This window comes from Gymnoscopelus braueri, assembly GCF_963280865.1.
Source record: "Gymnoscopelus braueri genome assembly, chromosome: 10".
NCBI classification, from domain to species: domain Eukaryota; kingdom Metazoa; phylum Chordata; class Actinopteri; order Myctophiformes; family Myctophidae; genus Gymnoscopelus; species Gymnoscopelus braueri.
Window position 1 is genome coordinate 43,906,724 of NC_137611.1, and position 17,829 is coordinate 43,924,552.

Genomic DNA, 17,829 nt, shown 5'->3' on the forward strand with positions numbered 1-17,829 from the left:
GAAACCTCATATGACCAAAACTGTTACTTTTCAGGATTCAAATTCAAAAGCAGCAAAAATAGCAGATCTACAAGCTCAAAACGCGTCGCTTTGCGCCGCGTTTCGAGCTTGTGGATCTGCTATTTTTGAAGCTTTTGTGTGACGCTGTATTGTGATCAAGTAGGGCATTAATTTACGAAAAAGAAACACTAATACGGAGATAGGAGGTTTCTGCCCGACAGCAACGATAAGCATTTTACTGCTGACTTCCCGCCGCCCTCTGCTGCTGTGCCGACTAAATGATGGAGTTTAACTGGAAATCAAACGGATGTAATAATCCGTGCTGCACACGGACACCATATGAATAATGAATTGAATCCATAAAGCGGGTTCCCCACCGTGTTCGAACGGCAACGTCTCAGCAAGGCATCCATGCCTTAACTCATCTAGACCGGGAACGCATTTTTGTATTTCTTTGGGCTATTCAAAAATAGCAGATCTACAAGCTCATACTGTAGCGCTATGAGCTTGTAGATTTGCTATTTTTGGTGGATTTTTTGTGAAAATCGTGGGTCTTTCAATATATTTTTTAAAGCGAACATTTGTAACTCACATCTTTGCTTCTGGGGATTTCTACAAATGTATTCTAAATCCTAACTAATGTTGCTATAATATCAGTGGTTCTCAAAAATTATAATGTCTTTGGCTGTGGACCCCCCCATCTCAAAACACGTTGTTCCAGGGACCCCCAGAAGTTGTAACAGAGTTTAAAATGTTCGCTTTAAAATATATATTAAAAGATTTGCGCAAATCTATTTTTCAAAAAATAGCAGATCTACAAGCTCATAGCGCGGCACTCGGTGCCGCGCTATGAGCTTGTAGATCTGCTATTTTTGAATAGCCCAAAGAAATCTTAAAGACACACAGATAGATGCGTTCCCGGTCTTAAAGGGTTAACGGGCCATAATTTTTTACATTATTTAGATATTCAGACATTTAAATCATCACACTAAAGTAATTAAACATCTCCAGAGGCTTGAGACACAGAGAGAGACGTGTGATGAAAGGCCGCCCTCATGGAGAGCTAGAGGAAGATCAATAGAGGTTTACTGAGGCCTGCAAACAAAGATAGCTTGTTTGACCACTCGAGCCCCATTTTACATTTCATCGCACGATGGCGTCGAGTGGCAGAAAAAAAGACGCTTTGCACCGTGACACACTGTGGGCTTGTAGATCGGCTTTTTTGTGCAATTTTTTTTATATTTTTCGTAAATACACCAATGTAGGGCCGCCAGGTTGAAAAAGTTTAAGGGCTTGGTTTATGTCTATTTGATTTGACAAGGACATCGCAATCACATTGGACGAACCAGATGCATTGTTTAACCCATTAAGACCGGGGAAGCATCTGTGTGTCATTTTAAGATTTCTTTGGCTATTCAGAAATAGCAGATCTACAAGCTCATAGTGCGGCACCGGGTGCCGCGCTATGAGCTTGTAGATCTGCTATATTTGATTTGAAGATTTGCGAATCTTTGAATATATATCATTTGTAACTCAAATCTTTGCTTCTGGGGGGTCCCTGGAACAAAATATTGTACAAATGTTCGCTTAAAAAAAATATATATGTAAAGATTTGCACACATTTTCCAAGATTTAAAAAAAAATAGCAAATCTGCAAGCTCATAGCGCGGCACTCGGTGCCGCGCTATGAGCTTGTAGATCTGCTATTTTTTTTATAGCCCAAAGAAATCTGAAAAGGACACACAGATGCGTTCCCGGTCTTAATGGCTTAAAGTGTAATAGCACGAGTGCCAATTTTCAACACCTGTCCACAGGAGGCTTTTCTAAATAGAAACTCTCATCTAAAACCCAATCAAATGCAACACAATCATTATAATCAAAAAAGACAGACACAATACATTAACTGTGAAACAAAAGCCACGTTTGTGAAGAGATAGTGTGGGGTTGTTGGGTTCAGCCAGCAGTCTGGTTTACGGATGGCTGACAACACGCGTGACAACCGCGGTGCCTGATGTATTCTCTGTCATCTGAGCTCACTTTGATCTCTGTCTGACACTCTCTGTGTCACTCCGTGTCTGTACAAAGATGATTTAAATTGAAGTTTGTACGTTTGAATGTTGCCAGGTAGACCATGTAGGTGGGTCTTGAGCAGTGAAGTAACTAAGTACATTTACTCAAGTACTGTACTTAAGTAAATTTCTTCTACTCCACTACATCTCAGAGGTAAATATTGTACTTTTGCTCCATTACAAAGATTTGAAAACTGCAGTTACTTAGCAGATATAAATCATTACGTTATAAAACATACATTAACCACTTTACCCCTATTTTGTACCTAGGCTATTTGAAAATAGCCGATCTCCAATACAGCCGATCTCCAAGCTCACAAGACGACAAGTAAGCTTGTAGATCTGCTATTTAAAAAAAAAAAAGTTCTGTTACGCGTTGTGAGCTTGTAGATCTGCTATTTTCAAACATTTTAGTACTTTTACTTTTGGTACTTTAAGTACAATTTGATACCAATACTTTTGTACTTTTACTCAAGTAAATGTTTAATTCCGGACTTTTACTACTTCTTCATTGCAGTATTGATACTTTTACTTACTTTTTCCACCACTGGTCTTGAGATATAGAACGATAAGATTGTGTATACCTACAATATTGATTTCAATTCAATTGCATTTATATATACAGTGAAGATAAGTTATCTCATGACACATAGAGCATGTCCAGTCTAATGTACTAAACAATTACTCAATGAATATACACAACAATTTCCCCATCAGAGAGAGAGAGAGAGAGAGAGAGAGAGAGAGAGAGAGAGAGAGAGAGAGGCACGCACACGCGCACACGCACACACACAGAGAGAGACAGATATAGGGACAGAGGGGGAGAGAGACATACAGTCAGACATGCACAGCAACAATAACTACAATAATAACAGCCCACAGCTTTAGTATAGTCCATGGAACGCCTCGATCAGCAGTCAGGGGGGGTTTGTAATCATGATCCGTGGGAGCCTGTGAGACCAAGCACAACATACAGCTAACACCGCAATGCTCTGCAACGAGCAGCCAAACCAAACCAATAAATGTGCCATCTCTCATAGGACAGATAAGCCCTATTCCTTACTCGTATACCCGCAACAACACTCCCAAGTTAATTGTATCTGCTATAATTACTGTACAGCTGAGCCACCTGACATCAATCCATACCTCTATGGGCTCCAGCTGCATTGATTGAGTTTCCACTGAAAGCCGCACGCCTACAGCCTCTAACTATGTCCTGTCACTGATGTATGATTGAATGATAATGCTGCTGCTGGACTGGATTCAGTTGTGGAAAGTAACTAATTACATTTACTGAAGTATAATTTCCTTAATTGAGTATTTCTTTTTTAAATACTTCAACTATTGCTTTTTTTTTTTACTCCACTACAATTATTTGAAAACCTTAGTTAGTATTTTGCAGATTTTGATTATTATTGCAAAACATACTTTAACCAATTAAGCCCTATCTTATACTTGGTTGTTCACAATATATATTTTTTCAAAGTGTGGCAAAGCACCCAAACCTTCCTAAAAGAGAATTAACATTTGCATTAACATTATAAATGTATACATACCAAGAGACGGTGCCGGGGCCCTGATCCAGAAAAGGTTGAGAAGAACCAATTCAATTCAATTAAATGGAGCTTTTATTGGCATGAGAAAACATACGTGTACATTGCCAAAGCAAGTGTCAAAGTATAATAAATACAGTTGAAAATGGGGAAAGTATAATACAGTTGGAGGGGGTACAGCATTGTGTTAAACAGCTATGTCACATTGCGTCGTTATATACATGTTATATGTACGGGGTATAAAGCTTTTTGAGACAAATAGCAGCAATCTTTTGCAGTCACTTTGGGACAAATAGCAGCATTTCTTCTCAAAGCTATTTCAATAGTAGATTTCAAATGTGTTTTAAAGGTAGCAGCTCTGTTTACATGTGCAGTAGGTCTAGAGTAGGGATGGGACGATAACCGTTATAATCGTCTATCGCGATAAAAAAAAACGCTCACAATAATCGTATTGCGGAGATTTTCGGTTATCGTGAAATTGTCCTCCATCATACACTAGGAGGAATTAGCTTTTGTTGAGCAGCAAATTCAGTACAACCTCCAAAAATAGCAGATCTACAAGCTCACGAGCTTGTAGATGGGCTATTTTTGGCGAACACTCCCCCCAGAATCGGGATGCTGGGGGTTCAAGTGGTTAACAAAGTGGCATTTTAAGTTTTAATCATATTTTGATTATCGCGATAATATCGTTAATCGCAAAAATAAAAATTTGCCACAATTCTCGTGACATGTACTGTTCATATCGTCCCATCCCTAGTCTAGAGGTCTACTCGGGACACTGGTTAGTAGTCCTTAGTCCTTAGCCCAGAACCACTGTACTCATTTGAATATCGCTCCCCCCCCAGATGCCCTACGAGCGGTCTCTGCTGCTCAGCTCCCCCATGCTGGGTGCCTCGGTGCTGGGTCGGTCGGTCGCGGACGCCCCCCGCTCGGCGGAGCACCAGGTCCATCTGCTCCAGAGACAACTGGAGCAGCAGGAGCAGCAGGCCCAGGCTGCCTCGGCACAGGTATGTGGACACTCAACCACACACTCAACTATGGAAAACATCGACAAAAGGCGGAAACCTTGTATGTACAAAACCGTTACTATTCAAGAAATGGGGAAAAAAAGAACCTGTGTTCCAGTGGATCCAATGCAGTTATTAATATTATCTAGTCACAAGCTGCTTTTCATAGGTTCAATATTCATAAAACTGGAAGAGACAATGAACCACTTTCAAAATTCTTCGAAAAAAGCTCACAACGCGTCGTGATGTGAGTTTTGTGCGACACGATTGTATGACAAATGTCTTTAAGTTACGAAAAAGTGGAACAAAATGAAATGGTTAACGAAATGTATATGTAACTTTTTGTACTGTGTGGGGATTCAAGAAAAGAAAATTTGAAAATGTAAAATAGAATCCCAAACTTGGAAAACAGTGACTATGGGTAACTATGGATATAAATATTAAATATAATCATTATTTAAAATAATTAGTACCGTAGTATTTGAATTAGTATTAGTTGAGTATTTTAATGTGTTGACATGGAAGACATTTTCGGGGCAATTGTATCTCTGTGTTGCATTACTGTTTATATTATATCTTCCAGTGAGAGAAAAAAAGAAAAACTATGATGTGTCGGCACCAAAATGTATTTAGAAACCAGCATGGCAAGAAACCCCCATAGGACATGATTTTCATGCTTGTTGCCACTAATGAACAATGGAACTATTTCTGGTTCTCCGTTAAGTCAGCTGCTGTAAAGAACTCTCTGTCTTAGTTCGTCATGCCTTTTCACATCATCAAATATATCTGCCGTGGCTGAAGGCCCTTGTTAATGATGCACTGCTTTTTTTGAGTTTTAGAACAATGATTCTCAAACTTTTTTCATTTCAAGGACCCGATATTGTTGCTGTCGGGTAGAAACCTCTTTTATTTTAACTTTTTAGTTTTTTTTTCATAAATGAATGCTCTACTTTGTTATACTACAATGTCACACAAAAGTAGCAAAAATAGCCGATCTACAAGCTCAAAATTGTTTGCTATTTTTGGTCCATTTAGACCCCTGGTGGTCCCTGGATCCGACGTTGAGAACCATTGCTTTAGACAATTTTACTGGCAAAGGCATTTCACACAGAGGCGACTTGGCCTGTGCATGTGTTTTTCTTTTGTAACAAAAAAAAAAGGCATGGGTTTCCGAGGCTAGTGCATGTGTAACGCCCGGGATTGGAACCCGGGTCTCTCGCTCCGGGATGGGACACAATAGCACTGTTGAAAGTCATGTCCATAGCGCTCGCATGCAGCGTTTATTAACACCCACAACGTTCAAACCGATCAACCATCGCTGTGCTCAAATGTCTTTATCTATGCTATTAGCACAAATAGCTTAGCTGAAACAGCGGTAAACGAGGGCTATGCTCGAGCGTTGGGAAGAGGAGCGCAGCAGCTCGTCTTTACTCGCCTCAAAAGGCGTTCTCGGTGGAGCCGGCGCCTTAGGCTTTTGGTCTTAAGGCAGAGGCTCTGAGCCACTCTGCTACACATGCCATTGCATACAGAGCTTATGGAGAAAGACCATGGCTAATGTCAGGGGTGTCACGGTAGGAATCTAATGGGATTTCACGGAGCTAATGAGCTCCGCGTTCCAACTTTCACTTTCTGTTCCATATTTAGCAGATCCTCCTCTGGCAAGATAATGGCTGTAACGATTTGGTCCTATCGAATGAGAGGAGGAGAGAGCTTTAATCATATCTAAATGTCAGCATCATTGCCATTGATTTGTGTGTGTGTGTGTGTGTGTGCGTGTGTATGTGTGTGACCATTATCTACTGTAGACACATGAGCGTGTGTATTCACATGTACAGTATGCGTGCATGTGTGATTTGTGCGTATAAGTGTGCATCTACGATAGACCATTTGAAATAACATCTAAAGATGCCCCATGTGCTTATGTTCTTCTGTCTAGTCAACTTCATGCATATTTGCATACAGGATTTAATGTCTTTAAATACTGTAATGATTTTTTTCTTTGCATATTATTTTCTTTTTATTGTGATTCTTTTAGTTTACTGTGATTTACTTGTTTGTTTGTTTGTTTGTTTGTTTGTTTTTTTGTTGCTGGTCATCCTTGATTGGAAAGCAGTTTGGGTCAATTGCTGTTGTTTTGAACCCATTAAGACCGGGAACGCATCTGTGTGTAATTTTTTGATTTATTTGGCTATTCAAAAATAGCAGATACACAAGCTCATAGCGTGGCACCGAGTGCCGCGCTATGAGCTTGTAGATCTGTTATTATAATTTTTTATCGTGAAAATGTGTGCAAATCTTTGAATATATATATTTTTATGTGAACATTTGTAAAATATTTTGTTCCAGGGACGCCCAGAAGCAAAGGTTTGAGTTACAAATGTTCGCCTTAAAAATATATATATTCAAAGATTTGCACACATTTTCACGATTTTTCAAAAATAGCAGATCTACAAGCTCATGGTGGGGCACTCGGTGCCGCGCCATGAGCTTGTAGATCTGCTATTTTTGAATATAGCCAAAGAAATCTAAAATGACACAGATGCGTTCCAGGTCTTAAAGGGTTAAAAGTGCTATATAAATAAAGATGACTTGACTCAATCTCTGTACGTGTGTGCGTGTGTGTGTGTGTGTGTGTGTGTGTGTGTGTGCGTGCGCGCTCTTGCCTCGGCAGGTGCACGTGCTCCAGGAGCAGCTGTCGGTGGAGGTGTGCGCGCGGACGGACGCGCAGGCGCGCGTGCAGAGGCTGCTGCAGCAGAACACGGACCTGCTGCAGCACATCTCCCTGCTGGTTAAGCAGATCCAAGAGCTGGAGCTCAAAGCCACCGGCCCGCTGAAGTCCAGTGAGTTACTTTACGCTATAAGGCTCGGCGATGTGACTTCAAATCCTTATCCGCATCATTTTTTTGTGAAAATATATGTTTACTATTTTTTGTACTGTACAACGAACAGGGTTTAGTGGATTATCCGACGAATCAGTTTAGCTGACTATAACAAATCGATTCCAATTTTTTCGTGTCAAAGATAATGACCTAGGGGCACGGTGGCGCAGTCGGTAGCGCTGTAGCCTCACAGCTAGAAGGTCCTGGGTTCCATTCCCGCCGGGGACGCTGTGGGCGCTGGGGGCGTGTTCTCCCCACGTCTCCTCGGGTAGTTAATACCCTCACAAAAACATGTAGTAATCCTGGTCGCTATACCGCCTCCCCCACGACAGCCGGGGCGCCTGATGGAGGGGAAAAGGAACTGGTTGGAATAACGTGTTCCTTCCACGCGCTACGTCCTACCGGGGAAACTCCCCCCTGTCAGGTGACAAGAAGGTCAGTTGGCTCTCATGCATTGAAGTAGGCATGAGCTCGGCCCTGGGCTCCCTAGGCTGGTGGGGGGAGTGTAGCGCCCAGGATCACTTAGAAAATTGACACCGGGTGAAAAAAGGGTTACAAAATCGTGGGATAAAAATAAAAGAAAAGCCCCAGCCCGTAGGAGTACATGCAGTGAGAAATATCACCCTTCCCACTCGGCTTCCCTCCCCCGAACACGAGCCAATTGTGTTCGTACAGACCTTCCTCTGTTTTTGAATCCCCTTTCCCTTGCTTGTGCATCTCTCCCGTTGCTTTTTCAACCCTCTCTTCACGGACCCTCTTTTCTTTCCTTTTTAATGAAGTCATGGTCACCCTCTCAGAGGACTGTGCTCTCTTTGGAGCTGGTGGCAGTGTTCTGTCACCAGGTCTTGAATTATCAAAGTGTGACAGCAGATTGTCAGCGCCGCTCGCTCTAATCTCATTTTGTATGCTCGCACCTCTCCCCCCCCCTGAACTCCCCTCTTAAACACTGTGTTTCTCATCAAAAAACCTACATTGGATACTTAAATGAGTAGTTCACCCAAAAAAGGACTACTATCAATTACACACCCCATGAAGCACTGCATGGAGAGTTTTTGTTTTTGTCGCATTCCTAAGCCAATCATTTGATGACTGGAGGAAAGACGCGAATGTATCCGGAGACTCAAAGAGTCTCCTTTCCACCATGTACAAATGGATACAAATGGACCCGGTTCCATTTTTACACTCTCAGAGCTATGGAGGTCCTTGAAAAAAAAAAAAAAAAACCTTGGCATAGACTAATATTTATTTAGAATATGTATTTATTGTTACTACTTGTACTGTATCTCTTTCTGTCTCTCCTCTGTCTCTCCCTCTCTCTCTCTTCTTTCCCCCGACACGGTCGAGGCAGAAGGCCGCCACCCTAGAGCCTAGGGTCTGCCTGATGTTTCTTCCAGTTAAGAGGGAGTCACTGTCGCAAAATTGAATTGAATTGAATTGAATATTATTTTGAATACAAACATTGAGACTGCGTGCGTGATTTGGTTCATTCAACACAGCGTTTGAGGCTCTCAAGGCACGCCTGAGCAGCCAATAGCCTTGCGCGTCGACAAGCACTCCCGCCGCACGTCTCGGATAATCACAGTGATTGGGGTGAGGTTTTGAAGACAACAGGTTTGGGAATTGCTTACGCATAAAAGAAACCAGGGAGTGTACTGTATATTTAAAGAAGGAGATAGGTCACAGAACACGTTCTAAGCCTTCTTCCTCCGCACTGGGAGGATTTCGTGGAATACATTTTACACGAGAGTGGTGCTGTGACTCCAGTTTGGTTTCGTCTTATGATGAACGGGTGGTTTCCTTTGCATCCTGCTTGCACACGCATGCCTGGGTGATGTCAGTGTGATGTGGTCTGATCCATGTAACGTATGTATATTAATACGTAATATACAGTAGCAAGTCCATTATTGTAAATAAAAGAGCTATTATATTAATAACAAGGCAGGTACGCTGACAGATGCAGGCGATATGGTGGCAATCAGTTATAACCTACTACCAACTTGCATAGTGCAACTGTTAGGGCCAATATGTCTATATTTTTTGACATGGCAGACATTTTCGGGGGAATTTCATCTATGTGTTGCATTACTGTTTATATTTGTCTTCCGGTGAGAAAAAAGTAAGTTCCTAAGATGTGTCTTCATCTAAATGTGTTTTGAAACCACTATGGAAGAAACCCCCTTAGGACATGATGTTCATGCTTGTTGCCACTGAACTATTTCTGGCTCTCCTTTAAGTCAGCTGTGGCTTAGTTCCTCATGCACTTTTCACATCATCAAATATACCTGCCGTGACTGAGGGCCCTTGTTAATGATGCACTGCTTTGACTCAAACTATGTAGAAAACTAATTTGGGACGCCTTGTATCCCCGATCTTATTCTTTCGGTCATGACCCACACTTCATCACTATAGGTGAAAGTAGGAATGAAGATCGACAGGTATATTGAGAGCATTACCTTCTAGCTCATCTCTCTTTTTGTCACAACAGTGAGGTACAGTGACTGCAATACCGCTCCTACTGTATATGAGAATGCTTCCTTTCATCGAACCACTTTTCTCTTCTAATCATCTGTGATTGTGTGTTTCTTGTTTGTTTCTGCCCTCTTCCTTTCCTCCATTCTTCTGATGCGTGTGTTCTCCCCCTCCCCCTCTCTTTCTGTGTTCCAGTGGGATCCATGGACAGCCTCCTGGAGATCACCTTCCGCGCCAAGCCCCCCCACGCGCTCCGCGACACGCCCGTCGCCTCCGCCACTCGCCCCTCCTCCACCTCCGGTCAGCCGGCGGCGCTCGAACCCCGGGCGATGACCAACGGCCCCTGGGCCTCCGCCGCCGTCTCCGGGCCCTGCTCTCCGGGCGCTGCGATGATGACAACGGACGCCAGCTCCCTGGGGATCAGCGGCGGCGCGGTGCGGCTCGAGTGTTTCCGCTTCACCTCCTCCTCCCGGTTGACCCAGGAGACCCAGGATCGCCAGACCCCCATCAGCGACCGAGGAGGAGGCCCCCCGGAAGAGAGCTCGCCGCTGGGGGAGCAGGTCCTGGGCGCCCTGGAGCTGCTGCGCTTCAGGGAGTCGGGCATCGGCTCCGAGTACGAATCCAACACGGACGAGAGCGACGACCGGGACAGCTGGGGGCACGGCGAGGGGGCGGGGGGCCTGGAGGGCGGCGGCGCTGCCGCTCGTCTCTTTAACGTGCTGAGCGCCGACAGCCCCTCGGACAGCTTGGGGGACGAGATGGCCGTGTAGCGGCGCCGACCACTGCCACCTGGTGCCCACATTTAACCTCTTGAGCCCCAGCGTTCCTATTCCAGGCAGAAATGTTCGCCTGAAAATAGCCGATCTAGAACCAGCGTTGCGTTGCAACACATTGTGAGCTTGTAGATCGGCTATTTTTGGACGGAGAGATTTGGCGTGGAGGGGGGAAAGAAAGAGCGGACCAAATACAGAGGCAACTCATGTCCAGTTTACTAAGTACAGAGGGTTTGGGTGGTTAAACCGAACAGCCTGCGAGATAGAAGGAACACTGTGTTGTTTCACGCTCTGCTGTAAGCAGCTCACATGTCCATTTCTGTTCACGTTTATTTGTTTGTTAATATATATACCGTAATTGTGTGTCGTATGATAGTTTAGCCAATTCGCTTTCTTTCAAAGTTTTCTCGATGGGATTTTGGTGCCATCGTCAACTGTTGTGTTGGGCTTGTTTACACTGTGTCTTGTGTTGTTGGAATAGTGACACACACACCCGGTACAGACAGAGTCACCCTTGTGTTGTGTTCGTGTAGCTAAATTGGTAGAGCACTCGCCTTTAGACCGCAAGGTTCAAGGTCCAATTCCGAGCACCGTCAACTCAGCGCTTGAGTAGCACGGCCGTAAGTAACTTGTACAGTTCGTACTTGGAGCTGATGGTAGGTGTTGCACTCCACCTTGAAAAGGGGATAGACACCCTTGTTTTGAGCCGATACCAACAATAAGTCACTCCTTAAAATCACTTATCCTTATAATCCTTATCCTTATCATTCATAATGACTTATGAATAAGTCATTCTTGTATTATAATGGACAGGCTTTGACATTCACACCAAGAATCATAATCGATAAATATGTCGTTTTAAAAGTAATTCTAACTCAAATGGATGGCCACAGCACATCTATAAAGATATCGTTAGGATCACTTTCATCTGGGAATCTGGGAATAGGCTCTATGCACAGCAGCCATATTGGAAAGAAACTGGGCCTCTTCTTACTTCATTCACAGGTGTTACCAATGATACTAATGAAGGCTCTGTTCCATTCTGGTCAGGGTGCTGATAACGTGCATGTTGGCTCACAAGGAACACTCAATTTTGGTTCCCAAATGGCCCCTTATGGTGGGTGTGTAACTCTGAGAGTGTACAAATGGAACCAAATGGACCCGTAAGGGTCCATTTGGTTCCATTTGTACACTCTTAAGGTCCTTACACACCGGGGCGATTTTTTTCATGCGAATAATACTTTTTTTTTTAAAAACCTTATAAAGTCAATGCAAGCTTCCACACCAGTTTCGCGGAGCGAAAAAAGCGTCTTTTAATTATTCGGAACGAGTCCGAATTTTGCGTATATTCGCATATTCGCCGGTGTGTAACCGCCTTTAGAGTTATGGGGGTCCTTGAAAATAAGACAACCACTATGCCACACTAAATGGAACAGAGCCTTAATTAGTATTATTGGTAACACCTGTGAAGGAAGAAAGGAAGGGCCCAATTCATTCCCAATAGAGCGCCGAAGTCCTGACGTCTCTCGTTCATCCCCAGGTTTGCGGAAGTAATTTCTCTATGGAGAATAACATTGGGTCATCTTAGAATCGTCTCATATAAGAATTGTGGTCCAAAAATAAACACACTGTCCCGGCGTTATTGTCAGGGAGGAGGTTCTGTATCGTTTATGATAGTCAGTCACTTATATTTGATACAGTCTGTTTCTGGCAAAAATGTAACTAATTCGGCGGAAGTAACATTAGCGTTTTCTCACCGTCAGTTGATGCTTCATATCCATAAGAGTCAAACCGCCGGGGTCATTTGTTTATTTTTGGAACACAGTTCTTATTTGACGCGATATTAAATACGTCTATGGGATTCAGAACGGGGGTGGAAAACTGCGAACCAGGTAGACAAACAAAGGATGTGTAAATGACGTCAGACTTCGGCGGTCTATATGGCTGCAGTGCATAGAGCCAAAAAAGTTTTTTCTTTTAAATTTTACAACCTATTCACAACCTCCTTTTTTGTGTTAAACAGGAACTTGAGTTCTGCTCCCTCTTTCTTTGTCCACTTCCTCCCGGGTGCTTCTGTGTTTATTCCTACTAACAACAACATAACATGTTTAAGGCAGTTACTGCTGACAGAATCTGTTTTGAGAGATTACTTTCAGAGTGATGGAATGAACGATAGTATCACCGACAGCCAATACAAATCGTTCAAAAATGTACAGGGCATCACTTTCAACACATTTAACATGTTTACAAAAGGTTATGGTTCATCAGTGTGGATGCTAACATTGCTATCATGATAGTATGGTTATCTTTATAGTTACAGGTTATGGTCCTTGGTGTGGATGGCCCTCAAGTCTTTATGGGTACGCTAACACAGTGGTTCCAAAACGTTTTTTTTACTCGAGACCCAAAAGACAAGTCTGCCAGGGACCCAATGTAGTGAAAATAGCCGATCTACAAGCTTGCAACACGTTGTGAGCTTCTAGATCTGCCATTTTCACTACTTCTTTATAGTTGTTGTTGTTGTTTTATTTTCTGGAATTTCTTTGATTTTCTTATTTTATTCATTAATTGTTTTTTTTTATGTTTGACTTTTTTCTGATTTTTTTATTTATTTAGAAAATGACATATACTTGCGACAAATAAAAATGTGTCCGCAACCCACAAATGGGTCCCGTTTGTTTGGGAAACACTGTGCTAACGCGTTTGTTTTGCGTGTGTAAATCATGGCGTGGCGTGCTGTGTTGCGTGCCTATGACACTTAGTTCTGTAAACTGTACTGAAACAATGGGTTCAACATGAGCTTGTATTATCTCACTCTCATTTGCTTTGCTTTTCCAATGCAGTGTAAACTGTTTTTTTCTAATCCAACTGAATAATAATATCCAAAACCTGAAATATCAAGCATGGATTTGATGGATACTGTTAGTATTGTTTTATATGAAAATGACATCGGAACGTTCTTTCTCTAGATAGCTGTGCTGTGTCTCATGAGGAGTTATCACTCTGTTGTGCAGCGATTCCCGACCTGTGGGCCGAGACCCACTGGTGGACCGTGAGGGTATTGCCAGTGGGCCCCCAAATAATTGTCAAAGCACTAAGACTGTATTGATATTATAACATTAATATTAAAAAAATAGTAAAAAGAATCATGGTATTTTTTCTTTAAAACCTTGAAAAATTATATTTTTATTTTTATTTGTGATACCGATAAATGAGAACTTAAAGTATAGTATAGTACGTTAGTTCCATTGATCCAAGCCGGAACACGATCGAATGATTGTTCATTCAAATAAACACGGCAGCCTTCCGGCTGCCGTGTTAAGTGGTCAGATGGGTGGGCCGCACATAATGCTGCAAACGCTTTTATGTTCAAGTGGGCCCCTCATCCCAAAAAACGTTTGGGAAGCGCTGCCGTAGTGGTCACTCCCGTGCTGCTATTCTGTCTTATCTGTGTTCACTACTAGTGTGCAGTTGCCGTCACCGAGTGCTCTTGATGCTGGACTGTTTTCAGTGTTGTATTATTTATTACGCTGTTTGCTTTTAGCTTTTCGGAACTTTCAACAGGACTTGAAGAGGCAGGAAAGATGCCGCTTTAGAGCAGTGGTACCCAGCCCTTTTTTTGCCCCCTGTGGAGCCCACCCCTCTTATACCGTAGAGACCCCCAAAATGTGTGCAAAAACACACACACACACACACACACACACACACACACACACACACACACACACACACACACACACACACACACACACACACACACACACACACACACACACACACACACACACACACACAACCAAGCACGGATGCATGCACCCACACACACACACAGAGTTGTGTTTTTCAGACACGTTTACCACTTAAACCCTTAATACTCATGCGACGAATGGCCAACGTATAGCCGATCTACAAGCTCACAACATGTCGCATCTCAAAGCGTTAGTAGCTTGTAGATCAGCATTTCCCCCCCTATTTTTTAAACATTTTTGTTGTAGTGTGCTTCAATCACAATGATGTTACATGTGGGACTTAGTTATGGTTTTGTGCATTGATTGATTGAATATTTGTATTAGGCAGAAATGTGAAAAACAGTACAAGTACAGTCAAAACACTTTGTCTGAAAAGTCCTTGCGGTCTTGTTTCCATTGGGGTTCCTGGTATTCATGCAACATGTAAAAATGTAAAAAGGAAAATTGGACGACCTCCAAAAAGACATGCAAACAGGCTTTGTGAGCTTGTTGTAGATCAGCTATTCATCGTATGAGAACTACGGTATATAGCTTGAGGAAACCGTATATAACATGGCGCCACTTCTCCATTGAACCTAACCCTGAAACATTACTGTCATACCATGACAGACAAGCGTCATGTGAACCATGGCTACATTGAACCCAATGGACACGGCCGCCATCTTCTATTTGTCGTCCTATTACTTTGAATGGTGTCCAGGACAGGTTACCGATAGTGTGTGTGTGTGTGTGTGTGTGTGTGTGTGTGTGTGTGTGTGTGTGTGTGTGTGTGTGTGTGTGTGTGTGTGTGTGTGTGTGTGTGTGTGTGTGTGTGTGTGTGGGGGGGGGGGGGGCTCCAAAGAGATAATGTCTGGGAACCAGTGCTTTAGACTATAGGACTTGTATAATAGCCAGCAGTCGTGACTGGTGTGGTCCCTGTGCCGCGGTCTGCCAGCGGCAACGACACCAAAAGCTCTGTCATACCGCTGCTGTCGGGCAGAAACCTCACATCTCCATATTTCAACTTTGTATGTATTTGTTTCGTAAGTTAATAGCCCTACTTCGTCATACAAGAGTGGCGCACAAAAGTAGTGAAAATAGGCGATCTACAAGCTCACAACGCGTTGCACTGCGACGCGTTGTGAGCTTGTAGGTCGTCTATTTTCACTATAAAAAAATTATGATACTAAAAGGAACGGTTTTGGACATACAAGGTTTCCACCCGACAGCGGCGATATTCTAATGGGTCAAACTGCTCCACCGGCCCTGGCAGCAGGCCAACTCTTTAAATCACTGTATTGGGGGGAGAGGTCTTTGAGTTCTTTCCAAAATCAATAAATCTCCTTCTCCTTTCTTCTCCCTCCCTTTTATTTTCCTCCTTTCACTTACCTCACTTGCTTTAAGCTCTTTCTTTCTTTTTCATCAAGCTTGTTAACTGGGTTAGGGTTAGGGTCTTTCTCTTTCTCTTGCTTTTTCCCATATGGGTCCAATATTCCAGTGGTTCTCAAACTGTTTGGTGTCTAGGACCCCCATAATATGTATTTGGCTGCGGACCCCCACCTGAAAATATTGATTTGGCTTTAAAATTATTACACATTTTTCACATTTATACCAAAAAATAAATGAATGAAAATAGCACATAGCGGTACTGTATTTACATGTTTTATGCTATATTAAATAATTTAGCCCCCCCCCCGGACCCCAGTTTGAAAACCACTGCAGTATCTCTCCCTCTCTGACATTTCTTTTCAAGGTGATGCCTGTTTATGTTAAGTGTGCAAAGTGGAGGTGCACTTAGTTTGATGTGTTTCCTTGTGGAATTAAAATGGCCGTTCTAAAATGCCACACGTGCACGGATGCATGTCTGCCGGTATGGTATATCCCCTTCTGTTCCAGGCTGCCGCTGGAGTTTTGCACAGTCATCATGGTGAATTATAGTATACTATATAGTGCAGGAGCAGCGAAAATACACCCCGTTGGTGGTCGTATATATTGTCACTGTGGGGCAGAAACCTTGCATCTCTTTCTTTCATCTTTTACAGTGTGTTGTTTTTCATAAATGAAGGCCCTATTTCAGTGCTTTTTAAAACGTTTTCCATGTCAAGGACCCCCAAATGAATATGTATTTGGCTTTGGACCCCCAGATCTGTACATGTTTTGTTACAGGAACCCCCAGAAGAGAGGTTGTGTTAAAATAAACATTTTTTAAAATGTTCAAAAATAGCAGATGTACAAGCTTGCCAACGTATAAAAGCCAACGTATAAATGGATAAAGTGGTTAAAATGATTGTGATGCTGTATTGACACACTTTGCTTGGGAACCCCTGGAACCCCCACCCCAGGACCCCTGGGGGTCCCCAGACCCAGGGCCGGATCTTTCATATGGGCACTTTGGGCACGTGCCCAGGGGCACCTGGGCATCAGGGGGCACCCCGCGGTGGTAGAATTTTTTTGTGGGGAAAAATATATATATATATTTATTTTTTTCACGAAAGTTTTCCCCATTTTGTTATTAATAATGAAGATATTAACATAACACAGTGTCAAAAATCTTGCCCCCCCACCCCTGCAAGAGTAGTTGTATAAGTAGTTCCAGTTCCAGTAGTTCCAGTAGTTCCACTGAGAGGTGTTAATCCAGCCCTGCCCAGACCCCACTTTGAGAACCACTGCCCAATTTTATACTTTTTCAAGCTACTGTAATGTGTGTGACCCAAGGACACAGGCACAGCAATTAAGAGGCAAATGAGGGTTAAAAGCCCACAAGGGGCAATTTATTTAACCACAGGTCAAACAACAAGGGGAGGAAGAGGGGTGAGGGCTCCACTGGCTGCCCCGACTCAGCTCGGGATCCCGGGTACTGGAGAGGAGTGGAGAAGCAGGGTCAGTGATAAAATCGCAGAGGAAACAACAGTGCGCTGCACCTGCGTAAAGTTAACCAGGCTAGAAGAAGCTCTACAAACGCTGGAGTAAATTGGCTGGCTGTACTTTACTATACGCAAGGCTGGTTAAGCTCTGGCACTATACACAAATCCACGGAGCGCTGCCCTGCGCGCAGCCATTGCTGCGGTGTCAACGCTACGCGGACGCGACACCGCAGCAATGGCCGCCTACAGGCAGCTACAGGCAGCGCGTCTGTGGATTCGTCTATATGTAGCATGCAGGCTAAGCTTTTGTAGAGTGGAGGTGATTGTAGATGAAGGGCAGGTGAGTAGATTGGAGGCAGGTGTGCTGAAGTGTGCTGTGAAGCCCTCTTGTGGCGCTGATGAGTGCAGAGAGTCCACAGAACAAGGATGTGGAGGCGAAGACATCAACAATTGGCTTAAAATCTATTCAGCTGAGTAGTCAGTAAGA

General features: G+C 43.2%; 1 protein-coding gene across 1 annotated transcript; it reads left to right on the forward strand.

Annotated features, from left to right (window-relative positions):
- Positions 1-4,467: 4,467 nt before the first annotated feature.
- Positions 4,468-10,747, forward strand: LOC308093586 (carboxyl-terminal PDZ ligand of neuronal nitric oxide synthase protein-like; the record flags this gene model as incomplete). Its single annotated transcript, XM_080439918.1, has 3 exons — positions 4,468-4,629; positions 7,301-7,469; positions 10,173-10,747. The coding sequence occupies 3 exons, from the start codon at positions 4,468-4,470 to the stop codon at positions 10,745-10,747; spliced, it is 906 nt and encodes a 301-aa protein (XP_080296044.1).
- Between the last annotated feature and the right edge of the window lie 7,082 nt (positions 10,748-17,829).